General features: G+C 39.8%; 1 protein-coding gene across 1 annotated transcript; it reads right to left on the reverse strand.

The window, feature by feature from the left end:
- On the reverse strand, positions 1 to 27674 carry TMEM156 (transmembrane protein 156). The gene is made up of 7 exons (XM_036019842.1): positions 27287 to 27674; positions 15993 to 16253; positions 14209 to 14469; positions 11357 to 11476; positions 9357 to 9440; positions 1172 to 1271; positions 1 to 602 (listed from the first exon to the last, which is right to left on the reverse strand). The coding sequence occupies exons 1-7, from the start codon at positions 27372 to 27374 to the stop codon at positions 590 to 592; spliced, it is 927 nt and encodes a 308-aa protein (XP_035875735.1). The 5' UTR covers positions 27375 to 27674; the 3' UTR covers positions 1 to 589.
- Positions 27675 to 27713: the final 39 nt, after the last annotated feature.

Consider the following 27713-nt stretch of genomic DNA (forward strand, 5'->3'; position numbering starts at 1 on the left):
TTTTGCTATTAGATTTAAATATTGAAGTTCCACTTAACATTTCAGTTAAATTCATTTTATTTCAGTATCTTTGATATTTTTTAATATTCTCAGTGCCAAAAGGAGGCCAGATTTGTAAATCCAAATGAGTGTGGAAACAAACATCCAGGCCCTCTCGAGTAGCTTGCCAAAGAGAAACAATCCATCTGCCCAGGAAGAGCCAGCAAAGCAGAGTCTGCAATGTGAGCCGATGAGAGAAAAGGTTTTCATGCTGACCCTGCTGCTGATTCCTCCAAATCAAAATCTTGGGGCCATTGCAAGCTGCATGAAGATGGATAAACAAGGAGAATAGGCCTTCTCTTGCTATTTCCATGGGTTTCATCAGCTTGTTTCCATGACTCATGATGGCCTCCTGGGAAAACATTCGCATTGCCTTGGTCTCCAGGGTCCAATGAGTGCTCTCGAGCTGGTTTGCACTAACCAGTCAGCGTCCCTGCCGTTTCCTGTCGTGCATTTTCAGCTGGACTCGTGTGTTTACCAGTTAACTCATTCCCAAAACACAATTGTGGGTATTCTTCAAAAGCGCTTGGTCCAAGTTATCCAGAGGACTTCAGAAGGATCTTCTGAAGATTAAGACGGGAAAAAAAGGCAAATATTAATCACAAAAGTTTTGTTAAGTATTACCTGAAATGAATTAGTGGAAAACAAGTTAAAAACCATTTATCAAAACTATGTCTTACAAGAACATGAAAAATCTTCCTAAAGTCACTGATTAAGGGTTCTTTCCAATCCTATGTTATGTAATGGAGCCTCCATTACATCCAAGAAGACAGTGTGGTCAGTGGGTAGTTCTGCCTTGTAAATTTACATGCTCTTTTTTCTCTTGCTCCATCTGAAACAATGGTTGGCCTGCTGGAACTACGACTCAACCGCAGGACACAGCACCAAGGGATGCTCTGACAGCTGCGGTGCACATGTTAACAGACTAACAGATCAGTGTACTGGTCCTTCCTACACTGTGGAGAAAAAGGTAATTTGACTTCATGTCATCTCATTCATATAGGCATGATTTGCAAGTTCAATTCTTACTACCAGAGAGAAACGTAGTTTGAAGCATACTTGACTTCCCTGGATTTCTTCACATTTGTAATGAATAAAACCGAATCACCTACAAAGCCGAAAGGTCACTCACCGAAGGTACTGCTCCTGCTGTGTTGGGGAAGGAACTTCAAGCTCTGGGATTGGGGAAAGCACTTCCCTGACCCGAGGCAAGGGCAGCCTCTGCACGGTCCCTGCCATTAAAGAAGGAGAGCTGTTTCAGTCTACAAGTAGTCAATAGCAACGCAGAACTGGACACAATATTTTCTGCTGTAGTAAGAGAACCAAGCCCTCCACCTATAAAGGATCTCAGCGGTTTCCACCATTCACTAAATTTCCTGCCTGCAACTCTGACACCTTTAACCCAGTTCTCTCAAATCTATTTCTCTCCTTTCACTTCTCCTCTCTGGCCCCACTTCCTGGGGACAAGACCTAAAGCACAGCTAAGAAGGAGCAAAGTAGGGGGAGGGGAGAATTTAAGTCCAATGTCAAATAGCAAGGAAAGAATTTTAGTTTGGAAACTGACTGCAAATGTGTCCTCCTATCATATATTGTTAAAATATGCCCTTAAGAAGAATATTAATGATGTCCTTTATTTCAGAGACAATTTTACTGAGAAGCAAAGTTACAGATTCAGTGAATTCTAGTGTCTTTTTTTTACTTATGACTATGTGGCTCTATCAAACTCTTCTAATATTATCTCCAGCTAACTTCAAGTCCACTGAATAATGGTATCTCTTTTATTCCACTGGGGCTTGGGGCCTTGCTTTTCTAGTTTTGACACTGAAACTTGAGTTCTATACTACATAATACATGTGGTTTTTGCTTCCCTGATATCTCCGCTTTTTATACAAAACCCTGAACATGTAGGGAAAGAAGGTGACCCATCAAGCTTCAGAACGAATTTACCATGCAAATGATTGTTTACCCAATAAGGTTAAAATATCAAAAGAGCCTATTCTTGAAACTAAATAATTATTGGAAAAAAAATAACAGAGCTCTTCTAGTTGGAAAGCCAAATTGCTCGCCCTTAGCTTATTCATTTGGTTTGCAGACATTTTATAATACAGTGTAACCATATTTTACCATAGAAAGCTATTTTCTGTCAAATGATGACTAGTCCCAAGTGACTGTCTAGTGGGACATTATTCTCTGTTTCTTCCGGTGTCCAAGGTCAGTCCTGCAACTTAAATGCTAACAGCAAAACTTCTGAAAAATTGATAAAAAGGTAAAAAGTAAGATATGTCATTTCCATAACTTCTTCAGAATAGTTAAAACAGGTGGAATTTTTCTTTTTGTTCTACACTGGGAAATAGAGTTTTTTCAAATAGTATCAACTCACCAACAGTAGTTACGACAGTAGTAGCAGTCAGAAATATTTTAAAACATCCCAGAAGTCTTATCATGAATTTGTCAAATCTCTGAACCAAACATTTCTTTGACTTATTTTAGGAGCTTCGGGTGAGTCTAAACACATCAAACAGAACCCCAGTTGGAGCTGTGACCTGGTTGAATCCAGTGAACAGAATGGATTTCCGGGAGTAGAAACGCTGGTTAAAAACAAAACTCCACGCCCTGTGTTCTCAGATAAAGCCCCTATCACACTGCCCACGGCAATGTCCAGGTTGCCCTCTGCTAATCTTTTTCTTTTCTCTTTTTAAAGATTTCTACCACTTTTCAAGTGTTTTTTTTTATATATATATAGCTATGACATCTGGTATCTAACCTCGATTCATCCTTCCGAAGTAATTTGTGATTCCCGCAGAGCGACAGAAACAGGCAACATGTTCTCCTCGCTCTGTTCCTTGTGGCTTTCGGGTCAGAGACAAGGTCCGTCTCCCACAAGGCAGCCACGTTGAAAACTTCCTCCCCCCCCCCCGCCCCCCCCCCGGGGCTCTCTTGGCTGCTAAAGGATTGGCCTCATCAATTTTTTTATCCTCTTATCCTTCGTTCAACTATATTGTACTGGGTTACTACATTGGAAAGCTGAAATAGCTAAAAACAAAACAAAACAAAACAAAACAAAACAAAACAAGGAGCGGTCAGCAGGGTTAGGTGCCCACACCATAGGTGACCCTGTGACCGCTGCTTCCCCAGCAGCGAATTTATCCAGTGTTGCTGTCATTGCACGTTTGTTTGCCTCCTTGTGTATAAGAACTGTGCTTTATGCATGGTTTTACTCCCCAGAAGCCACCTGGGAGCACGACATGTGATGGGTCCTCAGTAAAGACGTGTTAAATGTCATTTAACCTCTTTGTGCCTCGTTTTCCTTAATAAGAGGGTGCGGGCAGAAGCGCTACAGGCAGTCGACTGGGTTGCCACCTAGGAACTGGGGGACATGGAAAATGAGATTGTCCTCTGAGAGTCAATGTATCAAACCAACCCATAATCAGAGCAGAAGCATGACACCGAGTCATGTGCAGAAAGGGTTCCCCAGGCCAAAGCCTGTACGTGTTAAACGTGCAGGTGTTGCGGGAGCCGATCGCACTACCGCTAAACTGGGGGGAAGGGCCCCTCCAGCTACGCTGGCAAAGGCCACTTTAAGACCTGCGAAAACCAGGTGTGGCTGTGACTTGACTTCCCACGTGGTCTCTCTAAGGAGAAGGAGCACACGTGCTTGCTGTCAGAGAGTTTTTGGTTCATACTCCTCTCAAGTGCGTTACTCTGTGAATTAATACATTCGCCTTCTGGTTTCATAAACCTATTGACATGAGCAGGGTTACACCAGGACCCTTCTCGGTGTGCTGCCTTTGCGGGAGGCTGAGCCCACAGGCCTGGAGGAAGGCACTGGACCGGGTAAATGTACCTACAGGAGCACCTGTGCGGCTGGGCGGCCGCAGCGCCAGGCAGCCTCTGCCGCGGAGTCATGCAGGGTGAAAGCTCCGCAGTGGTTCCGGACCCCCAACCACTGAGACCGCTTCCCTGTGGCGTCAGCAAAGCTAGTGTGGCTGCCTCGCTGCTTATGGAGGAAAATTAAGGAAAGGGTCAAGTGAGGCGATAAAGGTGTATTTGGTGTGCTTTGGAAATAAAAAACTTTACAAAGTACAAAACAGTATTTTCACCAGCATCTTTCCAAGCCCACCCACGGGGTCTGCTCAGGAGATAGTAGGGCTCACGGATGTGCTCAGCAGCAGGGGGGGAGGACAGCCAGGGCTGGAAATGATGACCTCCGCGCGTCTTTCCTCTCCTTGGTACTTTGGGGGATTCAGCCATGACCCTTCGTGGAGACAGTGGCAGTAAGTGTCTAAACTGCGACCCACAAAGGACTTGGTTTCCTCAGAAGAACTCCTCCAAAACTGAGGGATGCAAGTCAACCTCCACAGGTGACTGTTGTCAAGACAGATGCGGAGATTTTCAGGTTTGGTGGTTCGATTCTGTAAGGGACTTCAAAAACCTTCCAGTCTTAATGATTTCTCTCATTGCTGGAGCAATGCAGAACTTGAACCCTGCTGTACACCTAACCTTTCCATCCCACAAAACGTCGGCACTTTTGTGCAAGCCCTAGATAGCCAGGAGCCTTTCAGGGCTGACGGGACCAGTCACGGTAGCTTAAAATAGATGTCCAGTATTCCGGGTGCCAACTCCCTACTATGTGCAAAGCTCCCCCTGTTATTATTAACAGTGATCCTAAAACTACCTAGTCTGGGAGATCCAACGTGACTCCCAGGAGGATGTGTCGGCTGAGACAGGGTGGGAATTTACTGGACGAAGGCAGGGCAGGAGGGGGGGAGGTTGACAGGGGGTGGCGAGGGAGACAGGTGGGTCAGGCAGGGAGGAGAGTCTGTGCAGAGATGGAGAGAAGGTTTATCTGCATGTGCTTTATCACTGATTCCTTCATACCTGACATAAACGGCTGTCACACAGAGGCATTCAATGGACAAATAAACGGAATCACCTTATTCTGCCTACAGATTGTTCACACTTACGAATTTCTTTCTATTTGTAGAGTCACCCTCAGCATTTTGATCTATTCCGTAACCACGCAGATGGCTATAACCTTTCCTGTTTTATGAACTCAAATCTGTATTTTAAGAGTCATAAAGATCATAGTTCAGCAAGTAAAAATTGAATTTCCATGTTATCTTGTTTGGTTGCTAGACATCTGGCACTAGTCATTTATCTTGTCTTCTGCAGGCAATTGAAACCTGCTTAGTCTTTGCTAGACTGGCCATGAACATGCTGCAGACTGTGATTTTGCATGGCCGTTAGTTTTGTTTTGGGGAGTAATACAAATTACTGAGTCACCCACTTTTGGCCCGTACTAATTCTCTTTCACGATAAAATGCCCTTTTCTTTCCTTCGTTGTCCCTGCAAACTTACCCACCTTAACAACCAAAACCATTTCAGCTGATGCTGAAATATTACTTTGTGGATGACTCACATGGTCTCACACAGGCTTCCACAACCTTGTGGAGGAAATGTCTCATCTCAGTTTCCCCTGTTAAATGTTCAAGCACATAAAGCGTTTTGATCTTGACTTGAACCAGCAGAGGTAAGCTCCCCAGTTCACCACTGACACAGAGGTACTAGAAAGTGCGTGCATTGGACAGAACTGAGTTCGAGCCCCAACGCTGCGAGGACCAGGCTGTGGGTCAGTTACTGAAACTCTCACAGCTTCCACTTTCTCATCAGGAAAAAATGTGAGGTTCTCATGAGATGAAATGAAATGATGTGTGTGGAAGCACTGTGCGTGCACATGGAAGGTCCGTAACGGGTTTTTATTCTTTAGTTGGTTTCCCTTCTCCTAAGGCAACCAGAGTCTCCTTAGCTGTGACGTCGGCTCTGTGGGGGCAGGGGCTGGGCTGTAACACACGCCACTCTGTCATCAGCACTTAGCATAATGCCTGGTGTGTAGTCTGTGTTCGATAGATTCTGGTCGACTATTTGAAGGTCAAGAATTTCAAGTTTTAAAAATGTCAGCATTTTTGATGGACGTAGAGGAGAGGGATGAAATGACCTTCTCAACTGACCCAGGAAGCAGGAATAAGTGGAAGCTCTAATCCCAAAAACCTGGTGTTGCAGGTATTTATTTATTGGCTATCCAGCAGGTGGATATCTGAGAGGAACTCTAAATGTGCAGGTGGCCAGAGGGGCCATATTCCCACTCTCGGCTCCCTGGCCTACTACACTTGGTCAGTCAGATACTCCCCCTGGGGACATGCAATCCTGGTAGAGATGCAAGATTGCCAGGTGGCCTACGGGTAGCTTTGGCAGCTCAGAGGGAGAACTCAGTGGGAGCTTTGTTACCAAACCATCCCAGCGGTGTGACTCTGGATGTATTTTTGGCTGCCTGGCCTCTCTTAACTCCTCTTTATTTTCCAGGCTCAATGTCCCTAACCTTCCTGCTGCTTCTGTGGGTTCCATATTGGTTTTCCAATATATTTCCTTTTTGCCAAGTATCCAAGTTGGTTTCATTGTTTGCACCCAATGACTTGGGTCCTAGTCTGCTGCCTCTTTCCCTGGCCTTGGTCTCCCGTGTGGTCAACTCATTAAGCATCATTTCTAGGGATACGTGTCAAAGCTGCTTTTGCACAATTCTCAAAATCTCTTCTTCAGGATCGTCAGTGTTTTGTATCACTCCTTGATGATTTCTATAAAGTATGTAATATGTTCTTTAATGAAGTAGAGTGATGTTCCATCTGATCACTCTTTGTCTGTCTGTTTCACCTTTCCCACCCCTGAGATTCATTTCTTGTTCATCTGCTCTTTTCTCTATACACATTTCCCCTAGGTTTTGTGTGATTTAATAAGCTTTCATTGTCCATGAACTACTACATGCCTGATACTATGTAGGGACAAGCATCCAAAGGTGCATAAGACAGAATCATCCCCGTTCGAAGATAATAGTCAAATGAATTAAATATGAAATAGAGCAGTGCCCAAACAGGCAACATATGCCAGCGTGCTCCTCAAAGCGTGGAAGAAAATCTCAGGGAGTATGAAAGCTTGGAACTCGATTCTGTATGACTTCTTCTACAGCAACGAGACTCATTTTTCCCATCAGTGTTTGCTGTGCCCCCACTACGTGCCAGGCACTGTGCAGTGCCAGCGCCTTGGTGACCCCTCCTTATTTCTCTCTTGTCTTTTTGAGGGTGTGAGCCTATCTATATCTCTGCATGTGTGTGTGTAACAATGGTTACTTTGTAAAGCATGAACAACTAGAGAGACATTCGGGACTGAGCAGCCAGTGTCAACGGCAGGCTGCTCTACTGAATGTGACTACAGTTCCTGCTGTCTTTGAACTACAATTTTTTTTTTAGCTCATGTTACTGCTTCTCCAGAGAACCACACTGGCACATTTTTTCCTTCCATTCTCACTACTGCCTATAATCCATCATTACAAAGAGAGGCCTTAAAAACAGGACTCGAGGGAGACATTATTTCCTCTCCATTTCTCTCTCTCAGAAAGAGCAACTTACAATGGGAGGAGGAAAAATTGCACCTAGGTTAAAGGAATATCAATAACAAGAAAGAATCTGCTTTTTATCCCCTTTAAGATGCTGAACCTCAAAAGGACTCTTCCTTTTAAAACAGGCCACCATCCCTTGGCACGCTCTAAACATTAATATTCTATACCTGCTAATGAAGCCAGCGGATTTTTGGTGAGAGCTATTAAAGGGAAAACGTGACTGAGGCAGGTTTCCCTGGTGAGTGAAAATCCCAGGCTCATAAATACATTGTGTAAGGTTAGTCTTTTGGTTGGCTAGAACCTTAAATTTGTGATTCCTTCGATTCTCTATGTTGACTGGGGAACTATTGACTTCTTCTCCGACAAGGCTGAGTGCTCAGATTTAGGACTTGAAAAGGATTGGGATTCCCTAAGGCAAGCAAAAAGGCCCTAAAGAGCCACGTTGAAACGTTTCTGGTGTATGGATATCAGGCCCATGTACTGGATAAGAAGGGACACAAGGGGAACCACTGTTCTCTCCCTTTGAAAATTAGTTTTGAGCCCTGGCTCAGTTAGTTGGAGTGGCATCCCGTACACCAAAAGCTTGCGGGTTCAACTCCCGGTCAGGGCACGTACGGGAGGCAACCAATTGATGTTTCTAGCTCCCTCTTCCCCCTTCCTCTCTCTCTAAAAGTAATGGAAAAAATGTCCTCAGGTGAGGATTAAAAAAAGTAATTTTGCCATTGGAAACAACCCTGTGATTTTTAGTTCATTAACCAAACAAAATTGTCACTGAGCACCCAAAATTTCCACCAACTTTCCCCACCTTTAGCTAGTATCCAATGACTATTTAGCTAATGCTGATTAACCACAGGTTAATAATTTTACTGCTAATGCTGAAAATAGAAAACTAATTTTTAAAAAAAATAAAAGTGAGCTCTTTAGGTGCACCCAATCCAATTTTTCTTCAAGCTGAGGAGCTGGGTACGGGCTACTTTAAATAGCTAGGAAAAGTCTCAGAAGCATAGTACCCAATGAAACAGCACGCAGATCTCCACGTGGCTACAGATGCAGCAGAAGGCAGGGAGATGGTGCTCTGGGTTTGTTCCGTTTCCTTGCATTTTTGAAAAGAGTTTACCCATGAGGCATGAAGTTTCCTTCTGTAACTTCTCACAGAGTACATAGAGGTCTGCTCACTGGCTGTACATGATGAGCTGTAGTAATATCACTCATAATTCTGTGGCTTTCAAAGGTTCCAGGATATTATTTCTCCCTGATAGAGAACAGCCCTTCGCCCATGTCAGATTCTCCCACTCTCTCTTTTTAACATGATTCGGTGGCTCAGATTCAGAAAGAGGCCTCACAGTTTGAAGGAGGAAATGGAATCACAGCATTTGTGCCAGCGGCCTCTTGCTGCGCTCATTAGGGTTCCCTCACTCTGTTTCTGTTTCTTGGGAGAGGATAGGGGACTTTTTAATTGGAACTATTAGAAGTTGTCATTACACAGTGACACCCTCTGCGTAGTGAAGGCTCCAGCAAAAGCCACGCTCGCTCTGCAATTACTCCTTGCAACTCTGAGGAATAATGGTATCTTGTCTCATTTAAAAATAAATCTGAGGCTTATTCCTAATTGGTTTTTCTACTCTGCCTAGCCACATGAATTTCTTCTTGCCAGTTGAGCAAACTTTCCATTATTTAAAGAGGCACTTTTGATTGTAACGTCCCCTGATAATAAGACATATGAAATTAGATATCATTTGCCCATCGTTCCATTCTTGCAGATACAGGACCAATTTAAATGAGCACAGACCTTGTGATCTGGAGTTCATGTTGAAGTGTGAAGCTTTGGAGTCTCCTAAGCAGCGCTCTGTCCGCCTGTCCCAGAGCTCACCTGAAAGGGCCTGCTCATTCAATGTTCGAAGCTTCTCAGAATCACTCCTTCTTAACAGAATAGATGAAAGTTTGTATTTATGACCTATTCCAAGAACAGAAGTTAAACATTTAGATAATAAGCAAGCACATTCCTAAAATATATTCCCCGTGTTGTTTCAAAGAATTACCAAGGAAAATGGGCCATTCACAACAGGGCCTGGAATAGGAAGACACTAAGAGCTTTTCCTTAAGTTACTTTTCACTAACAAATACAGCCGCTTTCTGAACCCAGTGGCTTCTCCACTGCCATAAACGTCATAATGCCGTTGCCTCTTCTGAAATGCCTGGTTCTTACGTATAGAATGTTATATTATTTGTATACACATAGATATAATACATGGAATACTTGATGTATAGTTAATATCTAACAATATTTAATGTCCTAAATGATGTGCCATTTTTCTTCACTGTATGTGTTGGAGTTTGCAAGGTAAGGCTTTGAAAGCTATTAAGCTCATCATGGGCTTAGACGTTCGTAGGAATCTAATGTCCTTCCCACTCTTCGTCTCTTTTGAGACCCATTTCCATTCCGGCTTCTTTATCTCTCTCTTAATGTGTAATTATACAGGAAAAATTGATTAAAAAACTCAAAACTGAATACTATTTGCAAATAACATACAATTTATTTAAAATAATATAATTTTCAAAGTTAGAAAGACCCTGGGCCTTAACACTGACATTTGACTAGCTGTATAACTTTGGACAAAACGACAACCTCTCCAAGGAGTTTCTTCCTCTATAAAATAAAAATAATAGTACATAACCTGTTTTCATACTTTGACAAAATCTTATGACAATGGTTATTCTACAAATACAAAAAATTATGATGAGCAACCGATGCATTAGGGGGTCTTCTATACTAAGGTATCCATGACAAGACTTGATATGAAACTGCCCTCAGAAATATCTGTAACAAATACTTAGCTGAAAAAATTAACTTTCATTCAGACCTGGAGGCAGCCATTTGTTTGGCCTGCTGAAATGCTGGACAGCCTGGCCCGGTAAAGAACAGAAGAGCTTTGAGCAATAATCCAAGCAATACCACTCTCCTTTACTGAGCATTACCCTGCACTAGACATTGTGTTAATTTCTTGTGTAATCTCTTCAGTTCAATCCTTACTTCAGCCCTGGGAGGTAATGGTGATTAGCCTTGTTTTACAAAGGAGAAGAGGGACTCTCAGATATAATCAGCAACTGGCTCAAAGTCACATAACTAGTAAGTGGCAGTACTAGGATTCTAATCATCCACTTATCTCCAAAGCCTAATCTCATCACGATGCATTTTTCTCTTGTCTTTAAGGGACCAATTACTTTTGATCAGGCCTGATATTCAGCCAGTATATGCACGGGTACACACTAGATGGGTAGGTACACACCGGCAGGGCTGATATATGCAGGGGAGCACACCAGTAGGGCCAGAGCAGTAGTTAACAGCCAGTGTCCATCCTGACAGGTGAGCATCGTACTAGTTATTGCATATTTTTAATATTGTGACTAGTATCCTGATTTCCAGTTCCACATTTTAACTCATCCCAGCCTCAACTCTGCTGATACACTCTCACTTATTACAGATTGGCTCCTACTGACGTTCATCACCTGGAGCTACTCTGCTCAAGACCCCCAACTCTAAACTTCCCTGTCCCGACTCTCCATCCCTCTACCTCTCTTCTCCACTCACTTCCACTCAGCTCCTGCTCAACCTTCAGTCCATCACTTCCTTTCAATTCTCCCAGTCTTTCTTCTCCTCCTATTCACTTGTCTGAGTAGAGGAAAGACACATGATTCTTCTTGGATGCTGGCATTTGTCTTATTTATGCTTATACTCACCACTTATACGCAGTAGTACTCAGTAAATGGCAAGTTGAATTTAAAAAAGAAATTGAATCTATAGATAAGATTGGGAGTTCCTTGAAACTAAACAGAATATCCCAAATGATGGATTTATTTCTCAATACTTACTCTGCCACTTCCGCATTTGCCTATGGACTTCAAGTATTTTGTGGATAGTGAAGATAAGCAGAAATATAAAAACTAATATTACTAAAATATACCAAGTGATCTTCATGGAACAATAGAAATCTGCAAAGAAAAAAAAATACTATAAAAATACAATAAAATGGTGCAACAAATGAGACGCTACGTAGTGGTAGAGCTGGGTTCTAGTACATATTCTGCCCTTTACCAAAAAGCTAAATAGTAGATAACATCCCTTCATAGAGTAATTTGCTCTCCTGAGTTCTTCCCTCATGTATTAAATGAGGAAGCTTGATTAGGTAGGCTTCCAGGAATCAAGTTAGGTCCAAAATTCTAGGGTTAATTTCATTTGCAAGTCATGCTGGTGTTAGTTTCATTGTCATTTCTATCACTGGCACTGGGTTAAGACCACAACAGAGCCAAGCAACCAAAAATTACATCCTCAAATCAACAAAGATGCATTGAGTATGAGGAGGATGGGGAAGACAGGCAAAAGCAGGCAAAGCGAAAGGGCTAGGCTGGAGCAGAGGAGGTAAAAAAGGCCAGGGCAGGTGAATAACCAGAACCCCTTTTCACAGGGGCTCTCACGGCGTTGATCAGAACAAGTGCATGTGGTAATTAAACATGCAGTTATCCCGGTTTATATTTTATGAATATACAGGTAAAAACTTGTTCATTCAAATGACAGCAAGGCAACATGGGGAGGACGGTTGACTTTCTAAGCCATCCTCCATACCCTCTTCCCTGTACACAAAACACAGCCAGTGTTTAGTCAGCTCAGCCAGATATATAACTTGTTTATATACCCTTGGATGACCGCCCTGTGGTGCTCCTCTCCCAGGCGCCCCGTCCGCGGGCAGATGTTCGTTACATAAGCAGTGAACATTCATTTAGAGGAGAGACTGGCTGGAGGAAAGGTGAGAGCTGCCTGGGGTGGCAGCACTCAGGCTCCTTGCTATCATTCCACAGGAGCCGGTTGCCTTTCTCACTCAGCAAGATACAGGCAGGCAGTTAATTAGAAGAGAAGATTTGCAGTGCCAGCAAGAGCCAGGGTGGGTCCCATGACCAAGGTGTCACTGGGCACTGGTCTAGCTATGAAAAAACACATGCATTCACCGACTTGATACTGCCAGAGCAGACTGTGCACAATTGGGGCCCAGTGTCATCTCCCCACGTCCCTGAGGCCATCTTGCAGAGAACCAAGGGGAAACAGACAGGAATCTGAAAAACATCTAAAGTGACAGTTTAAAGTATTGTTTCAGAGTAAATCTACCAGATTGGACTAAATTTAGTTTCATCCCCTGGTGGATAGGGCTTTTAAAGAAGATCACATTAGTGTTTACACAGCAGAGGAAAAAACACCTAATTCTTTCATCTTTTACACATGGCAAAAGGGACACAGTTTTTCCAGAACACGAGATTACCCATTTGTGCACCCCTGTTATCTTTCTGAATTATGGGCGCAAAAAATTAACTGTCATTTCACTCTGACTAGAATTTATGGGGTTTTTTCATGATTTTCCACAAAAAGAAATCCTCTTAAAATCAGAATAATCAAAATGATTATCTTTCCCTTTATGTTTTAGAAAACATAAAATACAATTAGATGGATACATAAATGCACATTAAAATGAATGTTTTAGTATCTGTAATTCAAACCTCTTTATTGTTCAGATTTTATCACAGTCCCCTTCCACAGGCAGCCTTTCCAAAGCCTACCTTCCAACCTCACCCCTGACCCAGAGGGGCCAACTGTCTCACACCCTCCCCATCCCCACACACAGACGCACATCTTGACATGCCTCCCAAGGACAGAGGCTCTAGGGCCCTGGGCAGACTAACTCGCCAGCAAAATTTCTCTGAGGTCATGTATTTTACTCTGAAAAATGCAGACATATTATCTATTTCTGTTTGCTTTAAAATAAATATAAAATGTTTCTAAAATACCTGCCTCAAAAATAAAGTTTTAGAAAACCATTCTGCAGTCATCAGAAAGGCCCCCACATGTCTAGACTCTCCAGATGCACAGCAAGTTGCTCTGCGGTCGCACCTGTCACCCCAAATGCACTTGATTGTTTCACATTCATCTGTCTTTGTGTCTCCAATGCCTGGCACGCTGCTTGGCAGACGACAGGCACTCGTCCGATGGTAGTGTTGTAACATGCTCTTCGAGAGCAGGTTTTGTGGGGAAAGGTAAGGGTACACTACTTAGTGAAAAAGAGTCAATTGTGGAAATTCAGAAGAGTGTGACTAGGAAGTTAAGCTGTCTTCAACAGAACTAAGACATACGTAAGTTTTGTCTCTGGGGCTCCTACAGTCCCCGCAAGCCATCCAGTGACCCAAACTGCCTGAGCTGGACCCTGCCTACCTTCTCGGCTTTCCATCAAAAATCCCAATTAATCCAGGCCTGGTTCTCAGCTCTAAGAGAGGACATGTCAAATCAACTCGAAATAAGATTTTAATAGCATGCTGCAGTGTGCATGGATATTCACATATAAAAATAAATCTCACCCTTTCATACCCGAGTGTAGTGGTATGACTTCGAGCACAGCTAAAGGCATGTCCAAAGTTTATTCTAAGGCCTTTATTCTAAGAGAGGGTCTTTCTAGTGACCCTCACATCACAACCCATAGATGCCGCTTCTGCCTCCAGGTATAGTGGGGCCCCATGAAAGCACAAATTGAAAAGCTGGGGGGAAAAAGCCAATAAAAGGGCTAATATTTTTCCAGCCATATTATTTTATCAACAAAATTCTTCAACTATTTGACTTTCAGTGATGTTAATGTGATAACCCTTATATAATTTCTCTTTTCCCTCTAATTTCCTTTAAAACTTACTTTTTACATCCATTTCTAGGTGCAAGGAAATGTGTATGCAATTATTCGAGTAATTCATGATTCTACAAGTATGGTTCATAGACATTTCCTTGGTTGGATCTTCCTTCATGATTGCTGAACTTCTAGCATTTGCTTTTAGAGTGCAGGTGATGTTATATTCCTCCAAGTGGTCAACCGCAGGCTCCACCGTGAAGTTCAAGTGTAGACACGCTGAATGAAAATCATTTGTCTTCACTTCCATGGATCCTCTCATGATAAGCACTAGAGAAAGATGAAGAAAATGTTATTCACAAAATAGTAATACATAGTAATACAACTCAAAACTAAATCCTTTCCTCCCTACACAAAAAAGAAGAAACCAGATGTTACCTGCACTCAAAGTAATGGTTTACATTTGTGAGATGGTGAAAACCGGGTGACAGTGAGGTTGAACTAGAGCAGAGCATCCCAAGGAAAACATGGGTGTTTCCACGACAGCCTGTGGAACAGATCTTATTTTTCAAAATTGTCACGACAATATTTCTCATCCCCCATGACACTGGTTTGCTAGCGCTGCCATCATGAAGTACCATACACTGGGTGGTTTAAGCAACAAAAATGTATTGTCTCGTAGTTCTAGAGGCTAGACTTTCAAGGGTAAGGTGTTGCCAAGTTGCTTCTTTCTGAGGGCTGTAAGGGTAAGATGAGCTCCATGCCTCCCCGCTGGCTCCTGGGGGTTGCTGGCTATCCTGGCGCCCCTTATCGTGTAGGAGCATCACCCTGATCTCTGCCTTTAACACCACCTGGCGCCCTCCCTCTGTGCTTGTCTGTGTCCACGTTTCTCCTTTCTATAGGGACACCGGTCATACTGGGTTAGCGGCCACACTATTGAGCTCATCTTAACTAATGACATGGGCAATATCCTTGTTTTCAGATCATATCACATTCTGAGATATAGAAATATGCTGGTGAACAAAGACCAAGTCCTTGCCATCAAGAGGCTCACTGATAGGTAGACAGGGAAAACGGCAACTCATACACGGTGGGTAAACCTTAGGCAGAAGTACCCTATTTTGCCATGTACAATGCACACCCACGTTTTTGTCCCACACGTTCAGGAAAAAAACCTTTTGTTTTAATTTTTTAATTCAATTTTTAAATTTATTTATATTTAGATGCTTGGTTTTTGTATCATAAAGACCTTTAGCAATTAATTTTGAACATATTATAGTATAAAAACTTTTGTGTGACAGATAATTACAAAGCACAGGAACAGATAGAAGGTACAAGAAATCTTATGTACCAATAACAAATGAGTGCTATTCACGTATAATGTGCACCCTTATTTTTCCCTCAAAAACTTGGGGGAAAAGTGTGTATTATACACATGGCAAAATATGGATATTACAAATGTGTCAAGAATTCAATGGCTCTTTAGGGAATCAAAGTGTGATTTTTTTTTACTATGGGAACTTACAAGTGTACTAAGAATTTTTTAAATTCATATTCTAAATTCATTTCTTTAAATTCAATACCTTGAAAACTCATGTTAAATAATTTTTTAACCATCAAGTGACTGTGAATTACAGCGGCATTTTGATCTATTTTAAGTACATGTTCTTTTTGAGAAAGTACAGGAAGAATGAGGAACACCCCAAAGCCCCACAAGTCTCTCATCAAGAGCTGTCCAGGGAGCGTCCCAATGCCAGTGGGCTCAAAACTGGAATGTGCTGTTAATATCTTTTATAACAGAAGAAGGTCATTTATCCTTGATAAATTTTATCTCACTTTCCCTTTGCATTTACCTTGTTCCTGAGAAATAAAATCCGTGTTTCCTTTGGACTCACAAACCAAACACGAGGAGCACATTGTGAATTCGCTGGTGGTGTCTTGGCACATTCCGGTAAAGTTTTGAAAGCTGGAGTGATTTAGAAATATTCCCATTATAGCCTCCGTTTCCCTTACTGGCTCCAGAAAAGTCACATAAGAAAAATTTAAGGAGGAGAGGGAATCGGTGAGATTAGGTTGTAAGCATACTTCCAGACACGATAGTTCCAATATATTTCCTATAAAGAGAAAAAAAAAAACCTTTCTTTACTATGAAATTTTGAATTTTGGGCATTCAAATAAGTACACAATGAAAGCTCTCAGTTTTTCTTAGGGAGATTCAGTACATTCTAGCTTACCGATGACAAGACTTTGTTTTTACATGAATTAACAATAGCTACCTCATTTAAATATTCCTTTTTCAAATTCATCAACATTCTCTATTCATTTTCAGCCAACAGTCCTTGTAGAGAAGTGCTTGGAAATCCTAACATCTTAACCGTTCTCTCTTCTGGGAAAGTCTTAATGGGCAAACCTTAGGTTCCTCTGAGTTCATCTGCGCTACCCTAGAGGTTCAAGTCAGTTGCATGGAGTCGAGCAGGGAATGAAAACCAGAAACAGTGTCTCTATTAGTTTCCGAGGGCTGTGCAACAAGTTACTGCAACCTTGGTGGTTTAAAACAAGAAATTCATTCTCTTACCATGCTGAAGGCCAGAAGTTTAACACCAGATTTACTGGTCTGAACCCTAGGTGTCTGCAAGACTGCACTCCCTCTGAAGGTCCTAGAGAAGAGTCTGTTCCTTGCCCCTCTTCCAGTTTTTGGTGGTTGCCAGCATCCCTTGGCTTGTGGCTGTCCCACTCCAAACGTAGCCTGTGTAGTCCTGTTGCCTTCACCTCTGTGTCTCTGTGTCAGATCCCCCTGTGCCTCTTTCTTATAAGGACACTTGTGATTGGATTTAGGGGTCACTCAGATGACGCAGGACAACCTCCCCATCTCAAGATCCTTAACTTAATCACATCAGTATAGACCTTTTTCCCTTATAAGATAGCATTTATGGGTTCTAAGGATTAACACCTAATGAATGTTTGGGTGGCCACGACTCGGCCTACCTGAACTTCCAAAGATGAAATTTAACATAACTTCTATTTTTGTCTGAAGACAAACATCAGATAAGGAAATGATGGTCTAAATAGAAAAAAAACACCAAGTTTAAAACAAAAAAACAAAGACTTTGGTGCCAAGGTACTGGAGCAATTTGATTTCCATTAGTCTCATTTTCCCATCAGCAAAAGAAAGATAGTAACTCTAGATCCTGCACACCTCATGGGGTGATAGCAGCTTGAAAACACTTTCAAACAATATCCAAATGTATATTATTTAAAATGAAAATCCATGTTCCATCATCAGTAATGAAACGCTTAATGGAAATAAAGCTAGTATACAAAAACTGGGCATCCCTGCTTGGACGTGGTGACCTCCCAAGGGACAGGTGCCCTCTCTTTCAGACACTCCCAGTCCGCCAGTCATTTGCGGGTACAAGGAAATAAGTAGCATGCTCGATTCCACTTGTACGTGTTTTTCTTTACCAATTCTCGTATCATCATATAGGGCAAAATACATTTTTTTAAATTTCCAAATAATGTGGACACACACTATAGAAGAATTACTCCATTTTTAAAAATTACTCCTTCTAGTCATACATCTTGATTAAAACTTAAAAGAAAAGCAAGCTATTGATTCACATTGAAATTTTTTTGCTTGTAATTTGTGCTTTGTTACCAGTTCCATTAAGTGTTTCATTACTGATGGTTATATTTTTATTATTTAATAAATTAAAGGTTTATTACTCTCTATATTTGAAATTGCTTCTGTAATAATTCATGTGATTTCCAGCTACAAACACATTTCATACTTGAGCTGCTACAAATTATTTGGGGGGGAGGGTAATTCACTCAAATACACAACTTTATAATTTATCTTTAAACAAAGTTGTAATCAAATAGTAGCTAATTTTTAAATATTGTCCCAGGACAGAGATAGAACTGTACCATCTGATGGAACTCTATAGCTGAAATACATGAAAAACTTATTTCTTGCCATGTTTCCATTTTCCTCACTAGACATTATATCTTATGAAATCTTCAACTCTTTGAATTTATATTCTTATGCTATGACCAAGAAGGGAGGTAGGGAAATTTTTACTGTCAATATTGCAGTCTCATCCGATGAGTGGCCATCTGGGCTTCCTAGAATTAATGATACATCCTTTACACTTGCCTGTGAAGTCATTTTATGTTTTTTAAACCTTAGTTTTAAATAATTCAACTGGAAAATAAATCGAGGACATATCCTTCCCTGGTATAATTTTAAGAAATAAATGAATTCTACTCAGTCATTTTTGTTATCAGATGGGCTATATTCCATCTCCATAAACAAGGATTTATGAATTTAACTACTGGCAATAATGTTGCTGGGAATCAGACATCTAAATTCTCACTCCCAGAGAAAGAACACATTCCAGAATCACTCCACTACCAAGACTGCAATGTCTCAGAGTAAGTATACAGAATGCTAAGTAGAATGAGAAAGTTTATTATATTATAGAACCAATGCCCAAGTCAGTCATGTTTTCTTTTTAAAGAAAAACAAAATAACACAAACTATCTTTGTATTCTTTTTTAACTTTTATTATAAACAAATTATATATAAGCATATATAAAATGTATTGTGCCAGTTAAAGGATAATAAAAATAAACACTATGTATTTGTCACAGAGTAAGAGACAGGATATTATCAACATCTTTAAAGCACCCTACCCTTCCCATCCATCCCTACACACTCCTTCTCTCCCAGAGGTTAACCATTATCATGAATTTTGTGTTTATCACCCCTGTGCTTTATTGTAGAGTCTTTCCAAAGTATATTTATTCCTAAATAACATTACACTATTTAACATTTTAGAAATGTGTACAGATATATGGAATATACTGTATGTGTTCATTTATTACTTTTTTGCTTAATATGTTTTAGTCATGTTGTTACATGTTGCTGCAGTTAATTACTTGTGGTATTCATTTCAATGAATATACCACAATTTATTCATTCTTTGATAGTGAACATTTGGGTTGTTTCTATTTTTTGCCATTTTGAATAACATTTCTATGAACTATACATGTTCATACATGGTGGGAATGTAAAATACTACAACCACTTTGTAAAACAGGTTTTCATTTTCTTTAAGTTAAACATACGAGGTCTGCCCAGAAGGTATCTGACCATGTAATGTGAAAAATAGAGACATTTTTGAAGAAGATACAAGATACAAGAAACTGTACATAGGACAATGATGCCTGAGTCCCCCTTCAAAGGAGGCACCTTCAGGCCTCACACCGTTCTCCCAGTGCCGTCAGCTGCCCCATCATGTTTTCCTGAATGTCATCAATGGTCTGAAATCTCTTCCCTTTCAAAGGTGATTTTAGTTTGGGGAAAAGCCAGAAGTCACAGGGCACCAGATCTGGGTTGTAGAAGGCCTGAGTCACCTGGGTGACTTGATGTGTTGCCAAAAAACTCTGCACAAGATGTGATGCATGAGCAGGCACGTCGTCATGATGAAGCTGCCAAGCACCAGCTGCCCATAGCTTCAGCCTTCTGAGTCATCCCAATAGTTTCCATGGAGAAATGTTCAAGCTTAATGCAAAATTTGATGCAGATTTGTCGCTCTACTTACTCAGTCATTTTGAATGTGATGGCCACACAGTGCACATGCTCACTCAGTGGCATCTACCACCCCCCCTGACTAGTACAGTGAAGTCCTCATTGTTCACACATGTGCATTCCCGTCCACTCTCCTTGACCGCCAGGTTACAGTGATGCAGCACAAACTGTTCTTATTATATGAATAGTGGCTGGATTTTTTTCCGGACAGACCTCATCTACTTACGGTATCACCCAACAATTCTACCCCTAGGAACTTACTCAAGAGAATTAATAACATATGTTCACACAAATGTCTGCACGTAAATTTTCATAGCAGCTTTTTAATTTGTGATAGCCAAGAATTGGAAACAACCCTTGCAGTGCCTTTTAGTGTTCCTGTCTTATGCTTGACTTCTGTCCCCTGCTGGGACCCAGTGAAACTGAGCCTCCAAGGGCACCAAGAATTGGCAGATGCTCCTGAAGTGGCCAATCTGTTCACTGTTGCTTACCCTCATGGACCTGTAATTTCTAGTCATTTTCCCCCTTTGAGAAGTGTTCTCATCAGTTCAACTACACATTTTTAAATTTTTAAACACATCATCTCACATTTTAGATTTTTGTGCTAGGAATGTTTTTCAAGGTATGGCTATAAGAATAGAAGTCTCAACTCTCTGTTGACCTTGAAAAACAAGTGAGAATTTCTAATAAAACCTTCACCATTTGACAGACAATAAGAGCTGCAGAAACTACTCTATGTCAAGTTGTATTTTCCCAGTACCAAGGCTCTCTGTTAACTAGTTGCCAGGGAACTTTGGAAGAAACATGGATTATTTCAGACAACACATAGTCTGAGTTATTGCTTTAGAATATTAAATTTAAACTAGGGGAGATAAAATCTTTCCACTAGAAACATAGCTAGTGCAACCATTTTGGAGACGTGTTTGACAGTTTCTTATAAAATTAAATATACTCAACTACTCTACTACTGGTTTCCTGATAGAAAAGAAAGCATACGTTCATACAAAGATTTGTGCAGGAATGTTCATAGCAGCATATTTATGATAGCAAAATTCTGGAAACAACCCAATGGATGAATGAACAAATTTAGTGTATTTATACAATGGACTTCTTAGCAATGAAAAGAAGGAACTATTGATACACTCAATAACATGTATGAATCTCAAAATGTTATACCAAGCTAAAGAAGCCAGACCAACAATAGATATGGTGTGGTGGTTCCATTTACATGAAGCATAAGAAGGCACAAAACTATAGTACAAACTATACTGTGATGACCGGGGTTAGAATGTTGCCTTGGGGCGGTGGGAGGAAATTTGACAGGAAATGGAAGAAGGAATCTTTCGGGGAGTGATGAAAATAGTATCATATATGGGGTTATAGTTACATAGGTGCATACCATTGTCAAAATTCATGACACTGAATACTTAAGATCTTTTCCATTTTATTGTATATAAGTTATGCCCTTAAGAAAAAAAGAGAGCAAAACAAAGCATAGCCAATTGTTTCTAAAGCTCTTCCATCATTATTGGATATTCTGTAGCATAATTTAGCAACTTAAAAATATTAGCTGCCAGGATAAGAGAGAACGTATGGTTTTGCTGCTTAATTGTGCGAGACCTTGGTTAACGTGTTGCTTCCTTTGGTCACAGGTCTGCCTCTGTGACAATTGGCAAAGATGCAAAAGAGTATCAATTTTAGTAGCAAAAAGTCAATCACATTTCCCTTTTGGATCTCATGTTGATGCTTCCTTAATAATGTTGAGTGGGAAAGGGTAAAAAAAGATCATGCTGTGTGTGCATGATACACCCACACACAGGAGCCAGGGGAGTCTAGATAGGATACGGATTTATTCACAGAATACTGGGGGAAGACAATTTGAAATATGTCCGGGGACAAGGGGCAAAGTTTTGGGTTACTTTTAACTTAAGGTAGCAGTATGTGAAAGGCAGATTTGGGACAAAGGAAAGAGGCTGCAGGTTTTACTTGTCAAAACAAGGAATAAAAATATATTGTGAAATTCTCCAGGGGGGAAAAAATGGTAGAAAGATGATTCAGAGTAAAGACACACGTATCTTTTTTAAAATTAAATTTATCAAGGTGAGATCGGTTAATAAAATTATATAGGTTTCAAGAGTAAAATTCTGTGATACGTCGTCTGTATATTGCACTGTGTGTTCACCACCCAAAGTCACATCTCTTCTGTCCGCACGTATCTGACCCCTTTCCTCGTCACCACCGCCCACCCCCACTTCCCTCTGGTGACTACCATCCTGTTCCATGTCGGTCAGGCTTGTCTGTTCATTTGTTGCTTTAACACATATCTTTTAAGTAAAAAATTCTGTGACCTAAATTTCACAGGCTGCACAGCCTGAACGTTCTAAGATATGTGATGACATTTTATGTTTTAAAAATGTGAGAGGAGGCTAGTGATGCCTGGCTCGCCTAACTCAAAACACGGTCATGAAGATCAGATGAGAAATGCTCCCTTCAAGAATGTTTCCTTTTCATTTGCTTTACAACATGACTCAGAAAATCCACTCAGTCAACAAATACTGCCCTACGTGCTTGATATGTGAGCAAAACAGACAGAAACCTCACGTTCATAAAGCTTACATTCTATTGAGAGAAACCAGACAGCAACAGCAACAATATATACATATAAACAATATAAATTTAATATATATAAACAATATAAATATCATAGGTAAAATTATATAGGTGATACATCTATAGAGAAAAGAAACATCAGTGCAAGGGGAAGATATACTATGTATTAATGTTTTAGAGAAAGTCATGTTTTTTTTTGTTTTAAAAAAAAAGATACACAAAGAGAGCATTTATCCACCAATGCAATGAGGCAAGCAGTTAGAAACAATCCTAAGCACGGGTTGTTGGCGTTGTAACCTAATGATGAAAGGATAAGCCAATTCTGCCAAGGCAGGGGAAAAGCATTGTCTTCGCCAGTGGTTTTCTGCCAGCACATGTTGTCTCAAATATAGACGTAAAGAAGTGTGTCTATTAGCAGCCATTTAAAGCTATAAAAATTCATAAAGTTCAGGAAGAAGTCAAATCTCACAACAAAGTAAAATTACCCATCTAGTTAGAGTCCTTCTTTCTGAAGCTTTTCAGAATAGCATCTTGAGAAAGATGCTTCATTGTGAATGAGCTTAAATAGTTAATGAATTGAAATCAGTTATTTTATGTAAAAGTACTTGGTATACTACCTGGTATGTGTATAAGTATTTGTTAAATTCTTTAAAAATTTAAATAGTCATAAAACTGTATCTCAAACCTTATTAGGGATTAGTGATTAAATTTTCAATGAGCCAATCAATAAGAAGAAAATGAAGTGTCCATCTTTGAAAAATAGAGTAACACTTTCAGGCAAATTCACTGTGGTTACCCTTACTTAACACTTTTTCATATTGCAGACAATAAGTCATGTATAGTATATATGCTCATGTACTTCAGGGTTTAGCCTACAGTTGATGAGTATTTAAAGTTTCTTTATCTTTTGTTTTCTTCAATTCCACTACTCATTATACTACCACTTCCATCAGAAAGTGTGAAAAGGAAGGGGAAATGAACGCTGGTAAACATAGTTCATGTCAGTTTGGCTCTCAACAAGAAGTGAGGAAGTCAACACGGCCAGATAAAAATAGGTGTGAGGTGTTTTCATCTGCGCTGTTCCTGCCCCACATCACCACAAACCACCAGGAATACACTTGCGTAACCCGTTACAACCTTTGCTTTCAAGAATTTCTGAGACATCCATATGATCACACTGTATTTGAAAATCAATAAAGATTGCTTTTCTTAGAAAGTGCTTCTGCAAGCAGGTGAGGAGAAATACAGGGTGATCAGCGGAACTCTGGGAGCTATTCCCCACTGCAGCAAAGACGGAAGGAACATCTTCCCCCAGCTACACCAGTAGCATCTTTTACTGTGTTCCCATTGCACCTTGTCCCGGTGCTCGTCTGTAGTTATGGTATCATGTTTCATTAGTCACCAGCCAGTCCTCCCCAACTGAAAACTCCTTGAAGGAAGGCCTGCCTTTCATTTTTTGTAGCCCTGGGTTCCTAGAACAGTTACACTGTATTCATAAGTGAAAGAATAAAAAATAAAAGATCACTGAGATTTATCTGAGTTAACCAGGTCTCTCTCTCTCTTAAACACTGAGTTCAACAAAAGAAGGTTGGGGAAACCCAGCTCCCTTAATTGTAAGTAGCTCTGAATCAAAATATATCCATACCTTTTTGAATCTCTATTACTGAATTTTAGTATAAGCTGCCTTTCAAATAAACTGCAAGTTTTACAGTAAGCTCTCTTACCAGTGCACACCCCGTGCAAACTCATTAAAACTCCCAGACACTGTTAAAAAGGTTCTCCTTCAGTAAAGTTAGAATAAATAGATTATACTGCGTAATTATGATAATTGAATATTCTGAGTAATGATTATTCAGACTCAGATACATTCTTGATGAAAAATGATCAAACACATTTCTCTATTTTTAACATAGGCCTTCAGAGGGTTTGTTATTTTGAAATCAAATCTATTAAACCTTGTGAATACATTTATTCCTCATTAAGATTCCTTTTTAACTGATTTGATGTGTTGAAGACAGAGTATCAGTGAATAATTTATAAGTGAAAATCATTTATAATATTTATCTTAGAAATTAAAGTGAATAGAACATAAGAAAGAATGAAAAAAAGACACAAGTAACTGATAGGGAGGGTGAAGCTACACAGGAAAATCTCAAGGTTGATTTTAGCATTAATAAGGCACTCTGAGCTTATCATCTAAATAATTTTACCAGATGTATTTTATGAACTATATCAGCTAAGTCAACTCATTTCATAAGACATTAGGTATTACTGTGATTTAAAAGTTACTAATTAAAAAAAGAAAAACAGTTATGAGGGGAATCAAAGAAACACGGGGTTTATTTGTAAGAAAATTGTGTGTTTATTCTTACATGTTCAAACTTTAGTTACCTTCAAAGTACTCTCTATTTGATGCAATACACCTATCCAGACTTTTTTTTCCACTGCCCCAAACAGTTTTTGAACTCTTCAATTTTGATGCCTTTTAGTGCTTCTGCCATTTTTTGCTTCAACCCTTCCGCATTGACAAAATGTTTCAGTTTGAGGACTTTTTTTTATCCAGGGAAACAAAAAATGTCACTCAGGCATGACCAGGTGAATAGGGAGGATGGGGCACGGAGGTCAGGTTGTTTGGGGTCAAGAACTGCTGAACAGTCAGTGCATTGCAGGCAGGTGCACTTGTATACCAGCCATCATGAAATGGGCAAACATATTGAAAGTCTTCAAAAAAATTCACTGAAGCTAAACGCAGCCTCTCACAACAATGCCAGCTGGTACACTGATACAGATGGGCTCCTAGAATGCTTACCTAGTGGGGGGAGCCTATACTACCAGGGGCCTGCCTTCTAGAAGATAATTCTGTTTTTTGGGGGGTTGTCCCTCATATGTGCCCTTATGTATAAAATGAGGCAACATGAACTCTCCCTGGTGGTCCATAAACCATTATAAGATATAAAGCATTATTACTATACTATAGCACCTGCAACAGATTATTCTTATACTACTGTATGTATAAAACATTTTGCCTAATAACCAACTTTTTTGTTTATGGTGGCTCTGGGAAAAATTCCTTCTGCCACAAAATATCAAGATAAGATGGTGGTTTTCAAACATTTTGTTTGTTGACTCGACAAGGGCTATCTTTGAAACAAAATTCCCAAATAAGTTTGTCACCCCAGAGAGTCCAAGGGAATATCTCTTCTGTTCTTGAAGCAGGAGAAAGAGAGATGGCCGTTTCGAGTTTGTGGAGACAGTAAAGGTGGTATTGGGATCACATATAATTGGTTAGGAAATGAGGAAAACAATTATTATCGATGTTGGCAGTTAGCGGCTCTCATAAGTACTAACCAATAGTTAGCAAATAGTTTATTAAATCTTTTTTGGACTGATTACCTGGTTTTCATTAGATCCAACCTGATTTTTTGGAGATTATATATATATACATACACATCTTGATACGACCCACTTTAGATGACTATTAAATGAGCTTACTCACAGTACAAAATAGCTTAAAAATTGGAATAAATTATTTCTAGTCCAATTCTAACTATTCTTTTTGCATTTTCCCTCACTGAAATCAAGAATTAAAAATACGTGTCATGTAATAACTGCATGGTGCCCGGTGGGCGCCGGCAAAGTCAGGACAGCACTTTGTGAGGTGCACAATTGTCTCAGCACTGTGCTGTTGTGCACCTGAAACCAACATAAAACTATATTGATTGTAACTGTCATTAATTTTTTAACTTGAATATATATATATATATACATGTTTAACCTGAGCAACATAATGCCAGAAAACCAAGAGAAATTTGAAAAATCCAATTGTTCACAAAACTGCACAATTATGGTGTTTATTTACCCAAAATTTTTTTATCTGTCTACTTAGCATTATGTATATGCAACAATAATTATTGTAACAAGCCATCAAATATAAGATGTTTCTTGATTTTAGCCTGACTGGCATAGCTCAGTGGATTGAGCGCAGGCTGTGAACCAAAGCATTGCAGGTTGGATTCCCAGTCAGGGCACATGCCTGGGTTGCAGGCCATGGCGCCCAGCAACCACACATTGATGTTGCTCTCTCTCTCTTTTTCCTTCTCCCTCCCTTCCCTCTCTAAAAATAAATAAATAAAATCTTTTTTAAAAGATTTTTCTTGATTTTAATCATATTTATATAACTTTTAAAGATATAATACATAATTGTTTTTATTTTTTCTTTTTATTAAATGCTAGGGACATTTATTAGCCAAACAGTCACATTAATGTATTTTCAAATCATCCCAACAGTCAGATGAATACATTTTCAAATCTTTTGCTGATATATAAGGATACTTTAAGCTTACATCTATTTATTTTTTCTACTGTAGGGTTCAGCAGTCATCACAATTCTCTGAAATGAGTACATTCTTCTTTCATTAAAATATATACACACATACACCTGCTTAAATTTACACCCATTTTACCCTAATTATATATTGAAAATATCTAAATATTTTTTGTTTTTCAAAAAGCAATAGTAAGTTATTGCGCAAAATAGTTGTATTGGAGGGCATTCAAGCATTTTATGCATAATAAATGTTATTTTCTTTAAAAAAATAATTTCAGAATGTTAAAGCATGCTTAAAACTGCTTTTGAAAGAAACTGTTTTAAAAAGCAAAAGTCACATGATTATATTATTATAAACGCAATCTTTGAAATCTAGACCACAAATTTTAAATCATCCCTTCAGTGCATAATTGCATGCTACAATAATTAAGTGCTGTGACTAAGGGTCCTGAGCTGTGCTAACAGTCCACTGAAATTGCCGTCTCACTTTATTAGCTTTTCAGACACAGAGCTTCAGCCCAGGCAGCAGGTATGCAAAGCAAGGACATTTCCTGTAACCGTTAGCTGTCATGATTTTTTTAATTAGAAAAAGAAAAGATAGATTACAATTATATACTCACCTTCTGGTGTCTTGAAATATTCCGGCAAAATTAAAATGAATGTGATCACTATCGCTAAAAGTAACTTAAGGAGGGCTGTTTTTGTCATGTCTGTTCACATGACACACGTGTCCCCATCCAGCACAGTGATGGCAAGGCTCTTCCTGCTTTAAGTTTCGTCTCTGTCGTACTTCAGGTTTATGCAATTCACCTCATACTTCCTTTTGGGTAAGACTTCGAAAAAAAAAAAAGAGGCCTTGAACTGAGACTTCTTCATTCTGAGTCACTTGACACTAAGAAAACGACCCTCAAAGAAGCCCTTTCACTCTATTTTCTAATTAAGATTAAAAAAAGAGAAATGATTTCAAGAAGTGAAAGGGTCTTGTCTGCATGTAAATTTGAAGCTATTTTCTCATTGAGCAATCTGTGTGAGTAAATATAAACCCAC

This window comes from Phyllostomus discolor, chromosome 1 (genome assembly GCF_004126475.2).
Source record: "Phyllostomus discolor isolate MPI-MPIP mPhyDis1 chromosome 1, mPhyDis1.pri.v3, whole genome shotgun sequence".
Lineage (NCBI taxonomy): Eukaryota > Metazoa > Chordata > Mammalia > Chiroptera > Phyllostomidae > Phyllostomus > Phyllostomus discolor.